The sequence below is a fragment of the Anastrepha obliqua genome, chromosome 5 (assembly GCF_027943255.1).
Source record: "Anastrepha obliqua isolate idAnaObli1 chromosome 5, idAnaObli1_1.0, whole genome shotgun sequence".
In the NCBI taxonomy this organism is placed as follows: domain Eukaryota; kingdom Metazoa; phylum Arthropoda; class Insecta; order Diptera; family Tephritidae; genus Anastrepha; species Anastrepha obliqua.
In genome coordinates this window covers 4,469,410-4,494,512 of record NC_072896.1, presented here as the reverse complement: position 1 = coordinate 4,494,512, position 25,103 = coordinate 4,469,410, and the positions used below count along the sequence as shown (strand labels likewise).

The 25,103-nt window shown below is 36.0% G+C and overlaps 1 protein-coding gene across 1 annotated transcript in view; it reads right to left on the bottom strand.

Annotated features, from left to right (window-relative positions):
• The window catches only part of LOC129247276 (cGMP-dependent protein kinase, isozyme 1), an 82,685-nt gene that overhangs the window by 19,483 nt on the left and 38,099 nt on the right, over window positions 1–25,103 (bottom strand). Inside the window, exons 2-3 of the mRNA XM_054886336.1 lie at window positions 8,678–10,440; window positions 4,731–5,255 (exon numbers count right to left, since the gene is read on the bottom strand). Of these exons, the coding sequence (XP_054742311.1) occupies window positions 4,731–5,255; window positions 8,678–10,249 (2,097 nt within the window). The 5' untranslated portion in view covers window positions 10,250–10,440. The remainder of the gene's footprint in view (window positions 1–4,730; window positions 5,256–8,677; window positions 10,441–25,103) is intronic.

The window sequence follows — 25,103 nt, the reverse complement described above, 5'->3', positions numbered from 1 at the left end:
AGTTGAAGTAACATATTTATTTATTTTATAATAAATATAAACTTTAATAATTGATACGAAAGTAATGAGAAGCCAACAAAGTTGTTATGGCCCATGTGTATACACCTGCATACATATTTATAAGCAAATAAGCAAACTGTTTGCGCTTTATATCTTTAAACATAGCGCACACGCGAAAAGAAAATTTATGATAAATGATTAGTTAAATAAAAACAAGCCATCCCTCGCAACTCTCCACCGAAAGCGTTGTACTCGTATGTATGAAGTAGGAAAAATAGCACAAGCACTAAGCTCTATCGCTCGCTTCACTGGAGTCACTATTCTGACGCCCGACGTAACGAAAACCCCAAAAAAGCAGCTATGCTTGATTTACGGAGACACTGAGCCGAGCCGGCACTGAAGCATTTAAATCCGACACATGGCAAAGTGCTGGCTCTGGCGTTAAATAAAATCTGTAATACTTGTTGTTGAGTGTTTGCAAAGCTGATGATCGATATGAGCAAACACAGCTGAAAAAGCAAAACAAGAGGGTGTTTCAAGTTGGAGTTTCTTTTTCTTTGGAGGCTTTTCATTCAAAAGCGCCCACAGTTGGTTGGCGTCTCCCTATGCTAAGTAGAAAATATTAAAGTTACGAAAATAAGTTTGATTGCGCCCGAGTACGAAGTGCAAACATTTTTAATTTTTTGTTTGGAATAGAAAAACGACTGTGCAATCCTAGAAGTACTTCCCGTGCAAACCATTTTCGTAGAATAAAGCATACTTATATACAAGTCTGAATTTTTTTCACAGTCGGTCAAAGCTTAAATATTTTGGTCCTAGACAACTTTTCACTTTGCGTGGAAAGTGTTGAAAGCTGATTTATAAAAAAAAGTAGTTTTTCATTTCATTTTGCGTGAAAAGTGTTGAAAGCTGATTTATAAAAAAAAAGTAGTTTTTCATTAATTAATATTATTATAAATTCATAATTTGTAAATATTATTAATAATTTTTAATAATTATATTACAACACTGCAGGCGCTAGATGTGAAGGCTATCAGCTTCAATAAACATTGTCAATGATCTGAAGCAGACTTTTATTAGAATCATTTGTGTGTATCACTCTAATCCTCTAGCTACCCCTTCACGGATAAATTAGCCCAAATTTTGAATAAAACTCAAAAAAGCTCATTCAAATTAAACATTTCAGTACTAAAACATTTCACGAAAATATTTGCCCGGAAGCTTCAGTAAGGGTTTTCGGAGACACCAAATTCGTTAACATAATATAAGCGTTTACCCGAAATTGACGGGAAATTGACTAGTATGTAGATATGTATGATATGATCGAGTTATTTTTTTTTTTAATTTTATTTTGTATGCGTTGCTCAACATTTTCTTCAATCTAAAGGATATAATATGTGAGAAATCTCGACCTCCATCGTGATCTTGGTATGCTACTCGTCACTGACGTGGCGAAAAAGTATGCCATGGCTCACAGACAAAGATTAAGTACACATGTCCACACTGAAGGATTGGCTTTGCTCCAGCAAAATACTCATCGTCGGCGGCTCAAACGGAAAACAGATTTAGACCAGATGGGCACCCAGTAGCAGCTGTAGCTTATATATTTATGCATTCATAATGCATTTATGAATATTGAGGCATCTTTAAACTTTTTTCAACTTATATCGGCTTGGGGAAAAATAAATCTATTATTTGTGCGCAATGGCTTAAAACTGTTTTATGGTCGATCTTTAGCTCCTCGGCCAACTTCGATTATTTCTGTGATTATATCGATAATTTCGACATTATTGACATTTTTTTTTCATCAAAAATGTCTGAACGGAATCGACGAAACCAAAATTGCACCTAATTAGCTGTTACTGACTTTCATTGTTAATACCCTGTAACTCACAACTGAATGGAAAAACAGAAAAGAGCAAAGAGCCCCCCAAAAAGAAGCTTTCTCAAAAAAAAAAAGAGTTTCTGTGAATAAACCAGAATAATTGAACAGAAAGCAAACATTTTGCCCGAATTGCCGTGAGATAGTCCCAATTATTTGGAAAATATTATTTATGATTCACCAATAACGGACGCTACTAAATCTGTCAATAAACAGCTACACGTTCAATAAAAAGTATTTAATTAGATTTTTAATTGTAAACTCAAACTTTGAGGACCCTGCACATACAATATAAACAAACAAAGTCCCAATAATTGCCGTAGCTATAAAAATGTATGCGCTGTGCGGCTACGAGCGCTCATTACAAATTGGTTGCTTGTGACTTGCTAGCAACAACAAAGACAGATTCAATTATGCCTAGCATTGTTGTTGTAAATTCTAGCATCTGATATTGATGAGCTAATATCAATTTTGTTTCAGAGGCTATTGTTTTTTGTGTTTTGGTAAATACTTAAATAAATTTCTAATAAATTGTTGTTGTACATAATGCAGACCCCCACAAAAACAACAGTTCAAAAAAAATGTATACGGATTTGGAAAAAATTGCATAGGTAAATATATTTTCGGCATTAAAAGCGACTCTTGTAATTACACTTGTCATCATTAATTTTCTTGCTTAGAAAAAAAGAAAAACAAATAAATAAATATAAAAAGGCTGATTCTAGCAACTGTCTGGCTTTGCAATGAAGAAACTCATTAATTGAAAGTAGCTGTAACTGCTTGTTTGTGGTTTCGGATGCGCAAAGAGAAGCGTTTTGTGGCAGCAATATGCGACTAGTTTTTGTTGATCGTTGTAGTTGAATATACAGGAGGAATATTTTTGTTGAAATTAGTGAAGTTCTCCAAAGATCGCTCCGTTGGGCAATAAGCGTGGAATTAAAAATGCTCATGCCTCAAGAAAGTCACACCAATCAGGTCGCCACTAAGCCGCAATAAACTGGATACAAATTAAGGTCACTTTTGGGCTCTAATCAGGACTCCACAAGCAAAATCAGCCATTGTACCTCTTTACTACTGAGACTGATGACGGTGAAGAGACAGAACGAAATTCAGATTTTTAAATCTGTGCAATCTTTTGTTTATTGTAGTATTTCTTAAGGTGCTTCATTGTTATTGGGACGAGAAATTTGATATGAGTAGTAAGGTTGGACTGCTTTTATATACATATGTACATTCAGGTTCATTATCCGTTGACCAGAAAATATTAGCAGCCTGGAGATTGACAGTGCTTTTGATCGGAATTTCATTGAAATTTTTGCAGTCGCTTTTATTATTGGCACTAAATCATACGCCAGATACTCCTCATCGGATAATGGGGTGGTATCATCATTAGCTTCCAACTGTCTTCATATCCTTGATTGGCGCGACAACTGCTTGAGTGAGTTTGACCGAGTTTAGTAAAGCACCCAGCCTAGTCAAGTCATTCTCTGATTGATTATTCTAATATGAAGAGTGCTTTCGAATACTTTCAGGTTTAGAGCGTTTCAATCTGTTTGAACTGTTGATAAACTAAACTGCGAACCCTTCTATCGAAATTTATTTCCCAATACGAGGACGAACTCATGGAATTATTTTAATTGGATATCGAAATCACCTAATTTGTCCCAATATTCTTAAACCTAATCGTGATAGTCTCGCTTGGGACAAACTCCTTGAAGCAGTTTGGTTGCAAGATATTTCCTACTTAAGTGATACAAGAAATTGGCGATCAGGTTGAATAGAATTCCCTTTTGCAGGGGATACAAAAATGAAGAACTGGCTTATCCAGGTTGTTGAGTAATACCACTAAGCACCTGCGGCAAGTGCTTGTTTGTTGTTATTTGTTTTAATACGCGTTTTACAGATTTTTTGATGCTGCTTAGTTATATTATCCTTTAAGCGGTGTCACTGTGCTCATTTAACGCCAGGCGCAAGAAACGCGCTATTTTCATGGCGTCAGGACCAAAGGAAAATATGTTGGTTATCCTAGGAAGATTTCACTTTTATTTTTGTAATCAGTAAGGTGTTATTGTTGTCGTAACAGCAAAGTAAAGTTCATAAACATTTTGGGAAGTGGTAGGCTTGGTTGAATTTCGAAGCCAGCCAGGAAGTTTGCTGTCTTCTCAACATCCGCTATAATCTTGAAGGGTAAAAATGGGTTTGCTGCTAGGAGGATATCTGCTGATTGAGTAAAATCGTGCAATTGCTTCCATGCTTAACTTGACGAATAAGTGATTGTAGGAACTAGATGAATAACGAAAACGACAAGAAAATTAATTGGCAGATATGACCTCTTAGCCCAGAAAATGTATCAGTTGAAGATTTTAAGCACTGAGGCCCATCTCAAGCGTTCAGTGCTTCGGAATGTCGTATGTGAAGCAGGTGAACATCTCTATTAGGTTAGGTTACGTCTCCATTACGCGAATGAAACTTGAGTCGCCAATAACAGACATGGCTAGCTATCAAGCTCTAATGGACTAGGGAAAGCATGGGAAGTCAATGAGATTTTATTTAGCAGAGATTATTGTGGACAACCGCTCAAGGGACCGTTACTAACCCGACCAAGAAAATCTTTCTATGTATTTTGAACAATATATATTTTTTACTTAAAGAGAGCAAGAATTGGGTTTTTAGCTATTGAATATGCCATAAAAATCGAATCGGACAGCCTCTTAATAAATTTTGAAATTTCTTACCCTTACAAATCTGCTCTTCTACCCCAATTTTTTCTCAATAAATTGCTACCATTTGTTGTTAATATTTGCTTATATACCCGAATATCATCTCCCCCCATCTCTTCAAAACTCACCTTCAATTTGTGTATCTCTCTGCGTAATTTTGCAATTTCCGCATCGCGCGCCTTTATCACATCTTTCAATGAAACGATTTCGCCTTGCATACTTTTGATTTGGGCATCGCGATCGTCGGTGACGTTACAACTCTTTGTCGTCATGTTGGGGCTGAAGCCACAAGTGGTCGCCATGGTGTGTGGTGAGTGTGGCGCACTGCTGCCGTGTGTGTTATTGCAACTGCTATTGGCTTTGTTGTTACTGCTGCTGCTGTATCCGTACGCTAGTGGTGGTGGTCTCTCCATGCTGTACACATTGTACTGTGTATTACAGTTGTTGTGCTTGCTGTAGCTGTTCTCATCGATGGTACGGAATTTCGGTTTCTCCAAAGGCACCAACGCCAGTGAGGGCGCGACCACAAGAGCTTTGGATTTGGGTGACGTTGGTGAGTGTAGCTTTGGAGTGGTTGGTGTCGTATTGTTGCTTGTGTTGTTGCCGCTGCTAATACCGCCGTTGGCACGCAATATCATCGACGTTTTACGAATCTATGAATGGTTGAGCATTTCAGCAATGAATATAAAAGAGAATAATTAATATTAATGAAAGGTTATGTTTTTATTGCTGTTTGCAAAAGTGGTGAGTTGCTGGGAAAGGGTTACAGTTTAATGGACACTTGTAAGACTAATCAATAATAAAGTTCTGAGGAAGGCTATAAAAATATAACGCGACAATTTACTTTGTGAAAATTAAAATTAAGGAAATTTGAGAATTTGTTACAGAAATTATAGAATATTTTTTTTGGCTTAACAGTTTTTCCTGTAAAAATGATTGCATAGTTTACATCTATATAAACATAGCATCGAAATTGTCTATCAAGCGGAAATACTCAGTGGTGACAAAAAACAAAAGAAAAAAATACCACTTGGGCGCATACAAAAACATTTATAAAAGTAGCTTAAAAAAGTTGAGGTATGAAAACTAACTAACTACATACTTAAACATATTTATATAAATAGAAGAAGAGGCCAGAAGAAATAGAGCTGCTGATATGTATATTTTTCTGCAGCAGTATTAGCAAGTGATTTAAAATTTCTCGTGCGTATTCTCTAGAAATAAATTAAACTTTGGAGTTCATAATGTTCAATTCAGTGAATTTTTCTGCATGAATCTCGTCCCCAGTAACGTAGTTAGTGACATCCTCCTTAAGCCCATATTCCATGTAAATACCCATTTTCTCAGAATTCAACTCCTTTCAATAATTCTTTTCATTAGAACCTTTCTTAAATATTCTGAATTAAGTTACCTCAATCTTTTCATTTTATAGTGATTTGAAATTTTTACCGGTCTGATATTCATTTTGAAAACTAGACCTTAATAGTTTATAGGTACATAACTCTTTAAACAATTAAAAAAAAAACGAAGTTCAGATGTCGCCAATTTCTTTTAAACTAAGCTGCTTACAGTGTTAGCATTTTAAGCAAGCATTTTTTCCTAAAAAACTGAAATTACATTCGTGTTAAAACATTTCCAAAAAAAAAAAAAAATAAATAAATACTTAAATAGTACGGTTTACGCAAAATATGTTTAAAAAATGTTATTATTAAAATTGAAAATGAGAAAACTATTAGTTATTAAAGAGATATTAACCCTTTATCCAGTAGACTATAAATAATCGCCAAAAAATCATGTAAAATTCATATAACGTTAATTTTGGTACGCTAAAACGAATTTGAAGTCTATTTTACATAACCTGTGCTTGTTCACTCGCCAGGAAACAATAACGGTAGAGCGTAAAAATTAATGCAAAGTAAATATAAATTCAATACAATAAGAGGAAGTTTTTATTGTTCATTTCACCGTATAATGCTAGGTAACATCTAAAATTGAATGTGAATGATTATTTCACTGTGATGAAGAAACATACCTGTTTTGAATTTTTGAAGAAATTTCTGCAATGTTTGGCCACTTTTTCACAACCGAAAAGATACAATTTTCCAACTTTAATTTTTTTGACTGATTTCAACGACGGCCATTACTAAACTGACGATAAACATCAAAATTAAACAAATGAACTCTATAAATGATTTGGAATGGTTCCGTCATAGCCGTTTCAAGGCAGCCATGCCGGCTCACACGAAAAAGAAAGTTCCATATAAAATCAAGGAGGGTTTTATGATGACGGTCTTACTGGATAGAGGGTTAAATATACGTAAACATTTTTTTTCGAATGAAGCTTAATTTGTAAACGATTTCTTTAACTAAGCCTTCTAGTTGTAGTTAGTTTTTTAAATAAGCTCATTTTAGTTAAAGATGCCTGAAACTAATATACCTAGTACTTAAATATGATTTGAATTCACTTTTATTGAAATGTGTAAATTTTTTTTAGATTTATAAAAAATAATAAAAATCTAAAAGAACATAAAAAAATATATGACCACATAAAAAAGTATGACTAAATAAAATACTGAATAAAGTAACTCTGTATTTAAAAAAAAAATACTTTTTAGTAAAATTTAAAAAAAATTTAAACAATTTAAAAAATTATTTTTTAGAATGACATATTCAAATTCATTAAAATATTTGAGATTAATAAATTAAATAATAAAAATAATATTTTATTAATTTCTAAATTAATAGTTTTTTTAAATAATTTTTAATAAGACCACTAAAAAAGGATAAGAATAAATAAAAATTCAAATTAAGCACAACAGAAATAAATATTATAAATTTGTATACAGCTCTAAATAAAGGTAAATGAAATTATCCTTTGGTCTTGAGCTTAATTTTGGTAGATTAAAAAATAAATACATCGAGCGTTAAAATCATATTTTTTCGACATCTCTTTGATCGATCTTTCCAACCGATAAAATATTTTTTGGTTTTACTTAAAAGCACAATAAAAATTTCAGTTTATATAGTTTACATTATACGTACGTAGTTTTTGCGGATTTATAGAAATATGAAGCTGAACTGAAAAAGCTTCAATATTAAAAAAAGTTATTGGAGTTTATACGGTTTGAATAATTAAAAAATTTTGAAAAAAAAATTTTATATTGTATTTTATAGTAATTGAAATTTATATATTTTAAGTTTGGCTTTTTTCCAAAATATAATTAAATAAAAAAATTGGTTTTAAAATTTCCAAAAAAATATGTACAAAGTGTTCAAATAAATTAATTTAAATAATTTATCTATACTGTAAAGGTGAATGTCTGTACGTTGTCCGCGCATCACTACCAAACGACAACACCAAATGACGTAAACATTTTTATACATTCATATTTTCACCCAATGCAGGTTATAGGCATATTTTTATGATGGAACTCCCTTCCCACAGCCCCCAGGCCACGCCACCACTTTCATTCGTCACTAATAATCGAATATTTGCTTATATTGAATCTAAAAAATCTTAGTTTTTCCTATTTCCTATAGGACACTCTAGCACACTCTAGACTTCATAATCCGCATAAGCTGTTCAACTATGGCCCAAATGCAAAGTTCAAAAGCGGTTTGAGATAGAAAATTAATAAAAATTATTTTAAAAGGTTTAAGCTAATATTTTATAAGCATAACTTTTTTGAGGATGATTACAAAATTTCAAATCAATGAACAAAAATTTAGTAACAAATGCTACAGCAAAAGTCTAATAGTAGAAATAAGTAAAATGTGTTTTAAAACATTCAAGAAATGAAAAAAAATTTGGAAATAAAATTTGTAAACCTTATTGCTGCATATTCCATATTGCCGTCTCAAAGAAGCTTATAGCTTTTCACTAATAAATTTGTTCACTTTTTTCACTAATAAATTTGTTCACTCAACTCATCATAACCTCACATTCTATTAAATTTATCCTTCCTGTCCCAAAATAATTTCTGTACAAATTCTCAAACTAATATTAGTTTCTTTTTGCCTTGTCCTCCTCCCATTTCCCCCCACTCGAACACTCGTAATTTACATCTATTCCTACCTGTTCATGCACATTGGCATCCTGCAAAATCTTGGAAGTCTTCCGAATGAGCGGACTAGCAGTATTGATCGGTCCTAGAATGCCGCTCTCCGCAAAATATTTCTGCGCTGCTTCGAAACTCGCATCCTCCACAACGGCTTTGGATTTGGTTGGACTTGCTGCCTTCTCAGTTTGATTGTTGTATTCCTTGTTGAACTGCAATTTAAAATCCTGAGCCTTGGCCTCTTGCTGCGTTTCAAAATTGTGCTCCGACTCCGATGTGGAGCCACCCGATTCAATTTCGTGAGACCGTTGCAAGAGACGGCGTCGTTGCTGCGCGGAACGTGGAGTGCTTTGTGCTGTTTGCTGTTGGTGCGTTACTGGTACAGGCGAGTGTTTTGGTGAGATTTTCACTAGTATATCAGGATGCACAGCCACATCTAAAACTTGAAATTGTCCTATATTGGGAGAAGATGAACGTTTCGGTTGCTTAAATTCTAGTTTGCCATCACGCGTCTTTATGACCGGTTCCTGCTGGTGCTGCACGTGTATCTGTATGAGCGATTCGCGCGATGGTTTCTTGTTCTCGTCGGTGAAGATGTAATCCGTGTCCGGATGCGAATAGGACTGAAAGAACCGTTTTGCTTTGCGTTCGTTTTTACGGGTTACTGTTGGTGAGATCGCCGTACTCACAGTTGGCGCAGCTATGGCAGCGTCTGTAATCGCAACAGTGCCCGGCACTTGTAATGACTTTGCTGAGCTGCGCGTTTGCAACGAAGTATTTTCGTTTTCCGTAACGCTTGCGAGTCGAAAGCTAACTGGACTGTGCTTGCGATGTGGCAGTGTAGCCGACTGTCCGCCGCTAGTACTAACGCCGCTGTCGAGACTGTTCGAACGGGCCGCACCATCGCCGCCACACCAATCGAAACTGACATTCATGCTCTCATCGCGCGACAACTGTGCCGACGTAGCCGACGATGTTTGTGTGGAGAGTGAATAAATGCCGCTCGATGTGTATTGCGTAGAGGCGCTATGGCTGGAGAGGTCTGTGTTGGTGGGCGAAATGGAAAAATTGAATTGGCAGGGCGCAGCAGCGTAACTAGAGCGGCCCGCATGGAGATGTTGTGACGTAGTACTGCTGCCGCTGCCGTTGGCAATTGCGTGTGCCGGTTGGAGCATGGCTGGTGGACTGCTGCAATTGCAATTGGCGAAGAGACTGCCGCAAGTGTGGCTTTTACGGAATTTCAAGCGCAGATTAGTGGCACGCGGTATTGTACTTATAGTACTGATTGCACTGTGCTGGCTGCTGTTCTGGTAGTCAACTACGTTGGAGCCATAGCTGCGTAGGCTGGTGGAGAGTAAAGGCGATACACGTCCCAAGTGTGGTGGCGTCTCCACTTCCAAAAGTGTAGGTGTTGACTCTTCGTCTTGGCTGCGAGAGATGCCAAAACGCACGGCGGGCTTTGGATTTGCCTCCTTTGGGGTATCGGTGATCATCTTGTCTAGGACTGCTGGTAGGTTTTCTTTTGCTTTGAGGGGTGGTGATAGTTCGAGGATTTGCTGGTGTTGCAAGTCACTATCCGTGGTATGCATGACCGTCGTGAATGTGGGACTTTTTCAAACTTTCGTAGAGCAAAATATGTTTAAGGTATTACATACGTCCCAGTGTACTGAAGGATTTGTAGGATAAGTGTTGCATGAAATGTTTCGTGGTTAAAAGTGTGCACTAAGTCAACGCGTTAGTGTCGTATTTACTGAGGTGTAGACTAGATTGTGAATTAAATCTGAAATCAAAGTGAAAAAAAAAAATATTTGGTTAGCGATTTTTTAGTTACTTATTTATTCTATTTATTTCAATATGTCCATATTTTATTCTTATATGGGAGATAGAATATTTGAATTAAGATTTCATAATTTTTTCATCCTTTAAAATTTTGCAGGCAAATGATTAAATTAATATTTAATTTCTAGTTTATTAGTCATTTTGCATTTTTAGACAAGGCTTGAGCTAGATATAATTCTTACTAGAGAAATTAAGCTTCCTGGATATTTAGCTGGTCACAAAGGCATGCATGAATCAGACATGCATGAATCAGGAGCCTAGTAAATGGGTATGAGGGGCCACCGAAACTACTTGCAATAGGACACCACCTCTTTCTAGCGCTGGAACAGCACATAATTAAAAGATATCTCGACAGAGAAAGTGAAATGAAGCCACCAGTAGATATCGGCATGATTCCATTTACGCTTGGATGCATAACCGAATTCTAAAGTTCGCTGTATAACTCCAGTCCAGCACAACTATTGAATTTGCATTCATTTTTGGGATATTTTTGTTGAAATAAATGACATTAGTTTCGGGAAAAAATCAATTATTTTCTCAGTAGTATTGATTTTTTCGGCTGTAGTGATCGATATCTCGTAAAGTATCGATCAAACAAGTTAAGTTTATGCTCGTTGTTAAGGTGACTCCTGAAACTAATATATCACAACTCTGGCAACTCCTATAAGGCCCTGTACTATTATAGAGACTAAATGTCTACACTTTGCATTATACGCCTTTTTCTTCCGCTTGAATTCTAATAAAAGAAAGTGAATTGAATTAAGGCTCTGCATTTCATTAAGGCTATAATTCCTTACCGGAAAGTCACCATCTCAAAAGGTTTAAATACCGTGTAAGCCTCGGAGGTTCAGAAACTTGATAAATGGAAAATTTGGAAAATTCTGACTGGTATCCCAATCAGTTTACATAGACCTTAAAGTCAATAGTATTGGCAAAGGATATGGTTGAGCCACTTATGCCATTTTTGCGACTCGTCTTGACGCCGTGAAGAAGAGTAAGGGGTTGGTTGGATATGGCCAAAGGAGCAAAAAACATGTTAAAAACATGACTAGAAATTTCGAAACAATAGCTAGTGGGGTTTCGTGAAGTTGGTCCTAACAAAATAACAGAAAGATTCAGAAAAGCGACAGAAGGGTAAAGCAGGACTGAATAACCACGCCAAAATCTCTATAAAGGTTTAGTTGTTTAAGGGGGGAAACAGGTTTAGGAGGTCAACATGTTGGTGTTTTTCGAGAATTTTTTTAACAAAGAAGGAATAATCAGAAATTGTTTAAGTTTAGAGGATATTTTGTTTATATTTTTAGGTACACTTTTAAATTTTTTTCAAGCTATTTTCGCGGGAGATAGTGGCGTTAGAGCGTGCTGTCCATGGACGATTTCCATCCGAGTGTCTTGCTGGCGGGAGTTCCTGAAGTTGCAATTTTTCGCTGACACCAATAGCAATTTTTTTTATTAACAACACATTTCCTAAGAATATGAACCTAATTGTGGTAAAAAAAATATTGAAAATTTCATGCTTTTGAGGCGCTTGAACACCAAGTAGTTTTTTTATACCATATTTTTCATCTTTTTTGCTTAAAAAAACATATTTTAAATAATAATATAATCCCAAAATTAGGTTCATATAGATGAGAATTGAATAAAGAAAAAATTTCGAAAAATTCTATAACGATTGGTCGACAACTTTTTAAGCTAGAATGGCCACCAGTTGAAAAAAGTAGTTTCGAGAAAAACGCCATTCTAACTAGCGCGCGCTACGGTGGGGAACCGACGGGCAGTTACTTAAGTATTCATATAATCGGGGAATAATGCGAATTTCGCTTTACAATTTTTACCACATATTCTTGAGTAGCTATACTAACAATTTATGCAATAAAAAAATCGATTTTTTGATCGATTTAAACCGGTTTCCCCCCTTAATAGCTACCAGCCCGAAAATATGCAGGAGTAAATCAGATCATTAAAAGTAAATTCAACATCCAATCTACCCAAACTAATTGCAAATTTACCCATTGTAAACAGGTTGATGCTCACATATAACCACATAAATGATTCAAAGAAATAATAAGCACACATACATATGTATATTCTACACCCTATTAAAGATAAATAAATTTATAACGATTTAAAGCTAACCCTATTTTTCATCCATTCGGAATCGGCCACATATCGCCGACATACCGCGACAAAGATTGTCTATAAAGCAACTTTGCAGGTGGAAAATCAGTACATAATTGCCCAATTGGCCTAAAATGATCTGATATATTCATAGAAAAATGTTCATACCTATTTAAACAAAATCCATATTTTATATGAAAAGAATTCAATTGTCAATTGAGTGTTAATCACTAAGCGCTTATGCTGATGATTATACTGCCTTAGGCCTAGGCTTCCTCAGGCTTAGAAACCCCAAATTGCTAGAAGAGTATATCTAATTCATAAAATAATTATGTATGCATTTATAAATAAACCAAATCGGCATGACGAGCTGATCGCACTGCAAAAATCCACACACACAAAAATGCGATACAAGCACGACTTTCAGATTCTCTCAAGCGACTAAATGAATTGGTGGGTGTAACTAAAATCGATTTATATTGACTAGCTAAAAAATCTCTTCACAACTGTATGTGTATATGTGTGACGTTAATTATTGATACATATGCCCACACACACACTTAGATAAGCAAATATTTTGCATTTATTTTGCATTCTAGTTCAAATCATTCCAAATTTACAGGTATATAAATACTACAAATGGATCAACAAATAAACAAATATAAATTTACAAATGTATATCGGCGCTACTCAGAGTTATAGAGCAAACACTTTGTTTATTTGTATGTGTATGCCATATTTTTTAATTCCGCCTTGTATTTCTAATACAGGGTGGCTGATGAATTTTGCTACATTAAGAAACTCAAATTACTTTTTTTTTAGTGTATGGAATTTATTTATTTTTTTTCAAGTTGAAGGTCATTAAATTTTATTAAATGTAGCTTAACTAGTTTTAAAAATAATTGAATTTAAATGCCCCCCATGCTCGTTGACACAAGTGCGGCATCTCAGTAAAAAGTTGTTCATTGCTGATTTGAGAGTTGCGACAGGAATAGCCGCAATTGTTGCCCGAATGGATTGTTTTAGTTCATCCAAATTTGTTGGCTTTGTTTTATAAACTTCTTGTTTACATAAACCCCACAAGAAAAAGTCAGGTGCAGTAAGGTCAGGCGACCTGGGGGGCCAACGAAATTCGGAGTTTCTTGAAATCAGTTTATTGGGAAATTTTCGTCGCAACTCTGTCATAACAGTCTGGGCTATGTGAGACGTTGCCCCATCTTGTTGAAACCACACAGAGTTGAAAGGAATTCTCTTTCGGCGTAGTTCTGGATAGAAAAATTCTCTCAGCATTTTCAAATAACGGTCTCCAGTAACCGTAACGGTGTGACCATTTTCTTCAAAAAAATAAGGCCCGACAATACAGCGTGAAGAAACCGCACACCACACTGTCACGCGAAGAGGATGCAATTCCGTCTCGTGGAGTATCTGTGGGTTAGAAGTACTCCATATTCGACAATTTTGTTTGTTCACATTGCCGTTTAAATCGAAATGGGCCTCATCAGACATGAAAAGGCAGTTTAACATGTTTTGGTCTTCTTCCACCATTTGCAGGATCTTCTGGCAAAATTCCAAGCGAATCGGCAAGTCTGCTGCATTCAGTTTGTTAACCATTTGAATTTTGTAGGGAAATAAGTCTAAATCTTTGTGCATTATTGTTTGCAAAGACTGTCGGCTGACACCAAGTTGAGCAGATAAGCTTCTTGTTGAAACCCTTGGATTGCTTTGTATAGCTGCAGCTACAGCAGCGATCGTTTCCTCCATCCGAACTGGTGGGTTTCGATGATAAGGCCTTCTTGTGACTGTTCCTTGCTCAGCAAAATTATTCACCAGTCTCATTATGGTCCATCTGCTCGGGGGATCGCCGCCAAATATCCGCCTGTACTCTCTCTGTACCAAAACTACGGACTCCAGTGCGTGATAGCGGCGGACTATCCAAATTCTTGTTTGCGTGTCCCAGTTATCCATTTTAATAAATTTTAAAGATCAATCTGCAAATTAAAACAAGAATGGAACAGATAACTTAAAAAAAAAAAAAAGTTATCCATTTTTTTTTTTGGTAGCGGCTTTCATCAGCCACCCTGTATATGGAAGCATCTGTACAGCCAGCGAAAAATATATAGCACCTCAGCATTTTGAGCAGTTTTGATTTTGTTTTGTTTTTGTTTACTTTTTAATGTTCATTATATATATTTTTATGAAAGTATGACTTATTGTCCAATCAAAAACCATATATCCAAATTACAAACCGTATAAAAGAGCTTAAAAAAATTGGCAAAATTACAACAAAAGTTCAAAATTCTTTATCAGAAAAAAAAAATGAGTAGACCGCCTTCTAGGCCATTAAGTTTCTCCTAGTCCAGGAATGTTCGTAAAGTGCATCATTAGAGTTTCTAGAAAATGCCATTCATTTTTATAATTTTTTTTCTTGATGAAGTTGGCCATTTTCTCCACAAAACAAAATCTACCACATTTTTATTTTATATGCAGAAAGCACGGAGCACTGGTAGGGATAAAAATTATCAAAAATCGAAGAGTATTTTGAGCCACTTGAAACTTTCACTTTATCGTACCAAAATTGAATGGGCTATAGGTTAGGTTAGGTTGGTATGCTTGCCCAAGCATGAGCACACTTGGGCGAAGAATAATGGATTCGTCCTTTGTGATACCATTATGAAAAAGGGGAGGTGTAAGAGAAAGACCGATGGGATACAGGGAGAGGGCGGGGAGAGGTAGTGCTGGGATGGCTAGGAGCGTGTGGATTTTCGAACGATGACTAATGCTGCGTTTGCGTCAACCGCTTTGTGCAACTGATGAAATTCATCCGATTTTTAATGTGAGCGCCTGCTATATCAGCCTGGAGCTTAGCTCCGCCAGAGCAGGGCAGCTAAGGAGAAGGTGCTTAGATGATTCCATCTCATCCTCCATACATCCAGCGCAAAAATGACTCGAGGTGATTCTAAGTCTCACAGCATGCATTCCTCGCGCATAATGACCTGTGAGAAAACCCACGAGATTCGAGAGCTGATATTTTGTCAAACTCAGAAGCTCGCCCGAGCGCCTCGGTCCACACGTGGCCAGAAGGATTTTACGACCTTACAAGTTTGTGTACTTGCCCGACGCTCGTTGAGTTGGCGCGATGCCCATCTTTCCAGGAGCAGAGCGCAGGTAGTCAGGGGATCCCAATTCTCTTCCTTCGCGGGGCTATAAAACTGCGTACTAATTTTTTTCTGATTAAAATTTTTTGAAATTTTCAAGAGAATTTGTCCAGTTTTTCTAACATTATCCAATGTCTGAAATTTTGATCACTCTGACCTTCATTATAAAATGCATTATATTTGCATAAAAAATAATTTCAATTAAAACAAAAATAATCAAAACTTGTCAAAATGTTGAGGTGCTATATTTGTTTCGCGGGCTGTAGGCGCATTTAGGTTCACACACATTTACCAATAAATATCTTCTCCCATCCGTCACTTATTTGTACTGCTTTTATTGACATAATTCTTATTGAATTTTATAATTAGCATTCCAGCAAAAATACAAGCTCTAGCTCGTCAAATTCCGTTCAATTGGCGAACGATTTAAGTGCAAGTCAAAAATTTCTGGAAATGTTTATTGTTAGGAAAAGCTTATGAGCTGTGACGTTCACTATATGCAAAAAAATACAAAGTAAATAAAAAAAAAAAAAAATAACAGCAAACAAATTTAATGAAAATAAATAAAACAAAATAAGAAAAATTGAAAATTGACAGAAATGCATGAAACAGCTGAGTGTTCGTGAACTTTTGCTTCACAATAATGACTTGAGCGAGGCGTTTTTCTCAAAAGATATTCAATTTTCACGGTTAGTCTTGGCAATAAGAAAGCAAAAAAAAAAAAAGCAAATCTTTTAAAAAATGTTTCAATAAAATATTGTGCGAAAAGCAACATCGTTTGCCTTTGGCGGCTGCGAAGGGCTGGTTGTCGAGGTTGCTTGTATTGCGCGTAGCGGCCGTTAATCGTAAGACTGCTTGTTCGCTCTCTATTGCTCTGAGACATATGAAACAATTAATAGGAAAACGTCTTTAGTAGTAATAAGCAACGGTAAGCCTCAGAGGGCACTCGGCCATGTAATAGCTTTATTTTCTCCATTTAGAGAAAAATATTAGGAACAGGGAATAAAAATATGAACTTTTCCGAAAGGGGTGCAAATTACGTGAGTTGTAATATCCCTTATGTTCAACGAATGTATCCGTTTAATTGATATATTTTTGAATCTAATTTTGAATTTGTAAATTAGATTTCCCAAATTTCACTTACTTTACGTTACTTATACGCCCCGTTGCCCAATATATTTCATACCTACATAAAGGTAGAGTAGAATAGATCAGGGAGGCACAAGTTTTTAGTAAGGATGTTGAAGCTATCCTATTAAGAAAATCAGGACAATCACATCCCTCGTTAGGACTTTTAGAATAAATGAACAGGGGAAATTTCTCTTCTATCTAAACCGAGAGTTTTAAGCCGCCCTAAGCTGTGAGAAAGATCGCAATGTTAATCTTATAAATATTTTTTGGATACACTTTAAATATTAATATTAAACTATTCTATTTTATTTATCTAATTGAGCAATGAATACGTAGTTTTTTTAATAGCGGTCGCCCCTCGGCAGGAAATGGCAAACCTCCGAGTGCCGTTCTGCCATGAAAAAGCTCCTCATAAAAATATCTGCCGTTCGGAGTCGGCTTGAAACTGTAGGCCCCTCTATTTGTGGAACAACACCAAGACGCACACTATAAATAGGAGGAGGAGCTCGGCCAAACACCTAACAGAAGTGTACGCGCCAATTATTTATTTTTTTTTTTAGTTTGAAATAATTTAATCTTGTTCTATTTCGATAGATATGATTTATTTTATTCCATATAATTTTTTTGTTTGGTTTGTTTTTTTTTTTTGTCTTTATTTAATTTTGTTCCATTTGATTTGAGGCCGGCGTAGCCGAATGGGTTGGTGCGTAAACACCATTCGGAATTCACTGAGAGGTCGTTGGTTCGAATCTCGGTGAAAGCAAAATTAATAAAAACATTTTTCTAATAGCGGTCGCCCCTCGGCAGGCAATGGCAAACCTCCGAGTGTATTTCTGCCATAAAAAAGCTCCTCATAAAAATATCTGCCGTTCGGAGTTGGCTTGAAACTGTAGGTCCCTCCATTTGAGGAACAAGAACAAGACGCACGCCGAAAATAAGAGGAGGAGCTCGGCCAAACACACAAAAAGGATGTACGCGTCAATTATAAATTTAGTCTGTATCCGATAATAGCGAGTGACGATTCAGTGGAACAACAGGCATAAATCACATACTTTAGCTCCACTTAAAAATAGCTGCAATAAATTTTATTTGTTTGGGATCCCTTAATGAATATCAGTAAGACCGCGTTTATACAGGGTAACTTTCGTTGCTTCAACACATTACTTGTGATGCTTGTGCTCTGTCAACACCCTTGGTGCTCTCCTTTTTCTCAATTTTCTTGTTAGCCGTAGACCAAAAACTTACCACTGTAAAGTGTGTGAAAACGACGGGAGCATCAAAAGAGAATTGCTAAAGTTAATGCAACCAAAGTCGCTCTGTATGAACGTGGTCTTACTAAACTTGTCTTATACCAGAAAAAAGAGTTGGCGATATTGAATATAGTGAGTTACACCAGTTTTATGAGGTATACCCAAGGATGATCGATTTACAAGGTTTGGCCAATAACTATGGTGAACAGTAAATTTATGGGGGTACTTCGGCTGCCACTTAACCGGGAATTCGGCAGACGAATTCTGCGCGATCGTTTTAAATGTATTCACACTCAATCATTAACACACTCGCAGTTCTTTCGTAAACAATGCCGATTCATAACCCCGGCTTTCTCAGACCATTAGCTGATTCTGTCAAATTCGCTGAGAGCCGGATAATGGTATGTTATTGGTCTCACTTTCTCAATTCATGCTATGACTTGCGCGGAATCTTTGTTTTTGCTTTCACATGCAAATTTTTCGTCAAACGAGCAGAGCCCAAAAATAAGTATTTGGCGGGAATAGAAGTGGTGAATCGTAGCAGCCTATTGCTTCATAGACTGAAATAAATAATAATAATAACAAAATAAGTATTCCATATTAATTTAAGAGACACCCTATTACACACTCCGTCATAGAGTCAAGTGATTGATAGCCCCATGCCTATAAGTATGCTATAAATTTATAAGTGTGGCACGTTCCGCCTAAAAACCTGCACAAAGAAAAGTGTAGGTCGTAGAAAAGCATGATAATCAAGCCGCTGAATGCTCAAATTTGTGGTGAAAACGAACTCAGTAGGTCGAAAGCAAAACCAGATGAGAGAAAGAGCGAGAGCGCGACACCAAATTGAGTTAAAATTGCTTGGCAGACATACCTATACGCCGTTAGCGCCTTAGAAACTTAGAAAATAGATTTGCTTTCGTGTGCGTGTGTGTGTGTATGTGCCGTCTACCGGCAATTATTTCTAAGCACGAGACTTTCACACCAACTGACAACACGCTGAAGAGATAACATATACAATTTCGTCAATTGCGTGCATGGCTGCCAATTAAATTTTTTTATTTACTATTTAGTATTTTTGTGTTTCGTCGCCCCTGCAGGCGTAGCGCGAATAAATTTCTACTCTGTTTGGCGCAATTGGGGTAAGCAAATATTATTATGCAATACCAGAATGCGTGGCCGTGCTCATTGACATTAATCGCAGCGATTGATAGGCGCCGCTTGTGGAGCAGACCTTTGTCTGTCTCAATTGCGGTGTCATTCACTTTGCTATCGATCAAATTGTGACTAATCGTGGGTCAATTTAGTGGACTTGCGCGGGGTAAGCCGCATTAAATACAATTATTACCTGCCACGTGGGCTTCACGGCCTCTCTCGCTCTCTGAAATTGCATTTCACGTACTTTTTGTTGTTCGTTTCACACTTTGTTGCTAGTTTTGACGTATTTACTTTACATAGAATTTCATAAACTATTTGGCTTGTACGTTTTTCACACCCCACTACATAGTTTCGTCAGTAAATAGCGGCAATTCTATTTCGCGATTGCTTTTTCCCTAGTAGCTGCTCTCTGCGACATTGAAACCTCTGGAAAGCTTTGTAAATTAATTGCTCGGAATGCTCAAGTGACTAACAATAGGTGACAAGCACAGACGCGGTGACGTGCATGCCTAAGAACCGCGGCACTTGTGACTCCAGAACTCAAAAGCGAATTCAATTGAAAGTCTTCCTCCATAGCGAATTTGTAATGTTTGCGTGCATGTGTGTGTGTGTGTCTTAAAAAGTATTATTGTTTACTTAGGTATCTGTTTGCTCGTTTAGAAGTATGAATTTCTCTGTTGTTTGCAAAGATTATCAGACGCGTTGGCAAACGTGAGCGCTACTCACGCGATTCAACGGTGGCGTGTCTGTTGCCAGGAAATATTTGTTTAGTGTGATGATGGCAACTTTGGAAGTAGTTGTTGTGTAGTGGAAAATTTCTTACTTTTCTAAAATATGTATTTACATGCACGATAAGTAACCTCTGTGAGTAGGAAACGTTTTTCTCAACAGTGGTCGCCTCTTGACGGATAATGGCAATAGGCTGAGACAATTTCTGCCCTTAAGAGCTTTTCAAATGCCTGCCCACAAGCCGCATATTCATACACAGGACGAAAAATATTTTAAAGAAAGAGAGTACACTTTCCAAAGACTTTTACGCATTGAATTCGAACCTGAATTTAGAATTGCCCCATTACGTGATATTTGAGTTAGAGTGGCTAAGAAGTGCAGAAATTAGAATTTTTACATTTGTATTTGAGGTAAATATCGTGAGGTATATTTTTTGGTGTCATAATAGTAGATCAAAGCTTAGGTCCTTACCCTCTAAACTCATTTTGGCTTGTGAAGAGGTCTTTGATTGCCTAAGATACCGTCTGTTGACTTTACATTATTAGATTCGTTTAAAGTTACCCATAAAAAAAAAAAATTAAATAAAAAATCCAACAGAAAAAGTAAAAGTCTGTGTTTGCATGAAAGTGGGTTTAAAAGTGAGAAGGTTTCACTTTGAGAACTGATCTGACTTTTAAAAAAAATATTTCAAGAGGCGCTTTTGCACTTTAAGTCGAAACATCTCATAAAGTTCAGGGGACTGTACATTTTATCGGCCTATGTTATTGGCCATTACTACTTTTAATAAATTATTAATTTCTAATGAAAAGCTCATAAAGTATGAAAATAGAATTTTATGCATTTATAAAAAAATTGTAATACAAGGTGTGTTCAAAAAGTATCGCGAATTTTGTGTTTTCTAAAAAATTATTTATTTATTCATTAATATCTATTTTGTCCCCTTCACAGTAATCCCCATGAGATATTATGCACTTGTGCCAACGAAAATTTAAAATTCGCGATACTTTTTGAACACACCTCGTAAATAAAAAAAATAATAAACAATTTAAAACTGGTACATTTATTGCTAATCCCGAAAAATTAAACTTACCATTCGCTTAAAAGTATTAAAATTTCAGTATGCATTTTCTACTATATTCGGATTCTCAAATTTCAAATCCTAGTTTTTCGAAATAGTGCGTAGTATTTTTTAATGAATCCCATGCACCAATAATAATTAGTGCTTACACCATTATCTGGTTATTTGGTCGAACTTCTTAACTAATAGAGGAGCCTACAGTTTTATGCCTAGGCCTACGACGGGCCGTAAAGGGAGAGTCGAGTTTCGTTTAAAGGTGTAAGTAATAGGTTAGGTTAGGTTGAAGCGGGTGTCCTGTGTGATACACTCAGGCTCATAGTCCATGTGATGCCACGTGGGGGCTTTCCCTATTTCTCCTAAAACCAGTGTTCATCGGGTCAACAGTTACTCTCAATGTCACGATGGCCAGGAACCCATATTATCCTTAAGCGAAATGCCTCAGCCATCTCATTAAGAGATGTGCGGCATTTCATGGCTACCTTGGAGGTTGTCGACTATTTTGTGAGGGATTTTATCGCCACCTGGCTGTCAGTGAAAATGTAGATATCGCATCACACTGTACCAGTGGCGCGGCTTTCATTATTGCCATCAGTTCGGCCTGAAAGACACTACAGTAGTGGAGGAGCCGAAAACTGAAGGAGATCCCAGATGCTCAGAAAATACACCTTCGCCTACCCTGCCCTCGAGCTTTGAGCCATCTATGTATACATGGATAGACTCGCCCTGTCTTACATCGTCCCGTTCCCACTCTTCCCTTGAGGGTAGGAGGGTCGTGAACGTTGTAATGGTAAGTGTGGGCGGTAGTGCATAGTCCACCAACCCGGGAATCTCCAAAGTGCCAGCCAGGATTTTTCCGTGACCATAGCTCTTATTTGACCACTTACTTAGAGTGTTCAGCATTATTGCCGTGCTACGCGCGATATAGTTTGCCTGCCGATCTACCGACAGGAAGTTGAATGTCGCATATAATGCTTTCGATGGTGTGGTTGACATCGCGTCAGTTATGAGAACAGATGCTAGTCTCTTTTTTACCCCCTTCTCAAGGGCATTCCACCATATTACAATACCATAGTAGAAAATAGGCTTAATCACTGCTGTGTACAGCCAGAGTAGTGTTCTGGGTTCCAATCCCCATTTTTTCCGGCTTTACTTCAAGCCCTCGACTTTTACACCAAAGTGATAGTCTGTTGAGGGATCTTTGTTGAAGATGGCATAATGTTGGAAGGTGTTTTCCCGAGATATATAAGTAATGCAAATATATAATTCTCATCAAGCCACAACATACTATAACGAGAATTTGTGTTTATTTTATTTTATTTTTAGACAGTTTTTTCTGTTTACTTTGGTTGTTTAGTTTTTAGTTAATACAGCTAAATTTTATGTCGTACTAAACCCAATTTTAACGTAGCGGATGAGCGCCAGTCTGCGTGTATGATTAATTAATAGAAAATATACTAAAAAATTACTTAAACGATTAAAAATAAAACTACAAAAGCATCGGTGGCAGAGATTGCCAGTTCACGTGGCATTTCTGTCGCCACTTTGGCAAATCGACAAGAATTTGAATAATGAATTGAAAACAGCGAACTATGAAGAAGAGGTTCCGGGTGCTGACAGAATGTTACTTCTACGAGCAAACGAGAGGGGCGAAATAGCACCAAAACATTGTTTGAATGCTAACAGGAATGAAATGATTGAAAAAATTTAAAGAATTAATAAAAAGAAACTAATTAAATAAAGTAAAATAAAATGATTTAACTGAAATAAAGTAAAATAAAATAAAATAATAAAGTTAAATTTAAAATAAGGTAAATCAAATAAAAGCACAAGAAAAATATAATAATAATCTCAACAAGATAAAACATTTAACAAAATTATACAAAAAAATATTATAAATAAAATATAGTAAAAAGATAAAAAAAATTTAAAAAATGAATTAAATTGAAATAAAACAAAAAACTTTACAAAAATTTAAATCAAATAAAATAAAACGATAAAAATTGAAATAAAGTTAAATTAGAAATAAGATAAAGTGGAAATTTCATAAAATAAGAAAAAATTGAATTAAAATAAAATGAAATGAACTAAAAAAATTGCAAGGAATTTGTGAAATTAAATTAAATCTGTACAACTTGATTTTAATTGTTCAAATAAAATTAAGTGAATTAAAATAAAATAAATTTAGCTAGTTTGGAAATATGATAAAGAAAATAAAAACTATACAAAATATAGTAAAAAGAAAAAAAATTTAAATAAAATAAAAATTAATTAAATTGAAATAAAATACTTTACAAAAAAGTTTCTTTAAATCAAATAAAATAAAACAACACAAATTATAATAAATTTAAATTAGAAATAAGGTTAAAAAAATGATAAAAAAAAAAATTTGAATTAAAAAAAAAAATGAAATGATAAAATAAAATTAATTTAGAAATGATATCCGGAAAATGAAATGAAATTTGGCAGAATAAAAAAATAGTAATAACAAATAAATTAAATTATACAAAATAAAAAAGTTAGTAAAAAAATAATTAAATTAAAAAAAAAAAACAAAATGTTAAAAATTACAAAAAAAAAAAATATAAAAAAAATTCGAACTTTTTAATTAAAATTTGTTATATCAAATTGGAAGTTCGAAGTGAAAATTAGGAAAGTATTCCTTTAACTCCTAGTGGAGCATAGGGCGTCAATTAAAATAAAATTAAAATTAAATAAAATGAAAAAATTTATTAAAATTAAACGAAAAAAATAATAAATAAATAAATAAAATTAATTAAAATATATAAATTAAAATTAATAAATAATAAATAAATTGAATATTTTCGGTGCACAATAATGACTATATATAACAGGTGGCGCTAAAGTAATCCTCCTATCAGAAAATGCTATAAATTTTGCGCTTGGCTGCTGATGTCAGTTCTGTTTTGACATTTGCGTAGTAAACACATGCGAAATACACGTTAATAAACAATGTTACGCTACACTGCTCCAGAACGCGCAATATTGCTGACTATTTATTTGACCAATAATCGGTCGATGACTTTGGCACAACGTGAATTTGGTCGCAGATTTCCTCGCCGTCCAACGCCTACTGGTGAAATACTGCGACGTTTAGCCGCTCGCCTCGAAGAGACTGGCACAACACGAGATGCTGCCAGGCGTGGCAGACCAGGAGTAGCCGTTCTGCAGAGAATATTGCTGCTGTAGCTGAGGATGTCATGGAAGCGCCGTCGACATCGACCAGACGACGTGCCACGCAAATGGGTATCAGTCGACGGTCTTTACAGCGAATTTTGGTGCAAGATTTGAAGATGTTTCCGTACAAAGTCCAGACGGTGCATCAGCTGTTAGCTGCTGATCGCCAATCGCGTCTAACATACGCTCAAGCCATACTTAATCACCACCAAGAGGAAGATGATTTTTCATTAGAATTAACCATGGGTGATGAGGCCGATTTCCATCTTAGCGGGTACCTAAATAAGCAAAATTTACGCTTCTGGGGCACTGAAAATCCGCGTGTAACCCACGAAGAGCCATTACACCCGCTCAAAGTCACTGTGTGGTGTGTTGTTTTCGCTGGAGGAGTCATCGGACCTTTTTTCTTCGAAGACGTCGCGGGCCAAACGGTTACTGTGAATGGTGAGCGCTACAGAGCAATGGTCAACGAGTTCTTTTTACCGCAACTTGATGAATTGGGATTGGAAAACATGTGGTTCCAACAGGACGGTGCAACGGCACACTGTGGCACGCACAACCGATATGCTGAAGGATGCATTTCCCGGGCGCGTAATCTCCCGTTTTGGCGATTTTCACTGGCCAACAAGATCGCCTGATTTGACCGCTCCAGACTTCTTTTTGTGAGGCTTTTTGAAGTCACGGGTTTATGTTAACAAGCCTCAGACTCTTGCAGCTCTTAAAGACAATTATATATAGATGTGATACTTTTACTCCTAAGCCGAGCATAGGGCGTAATGACTTGTGCAAA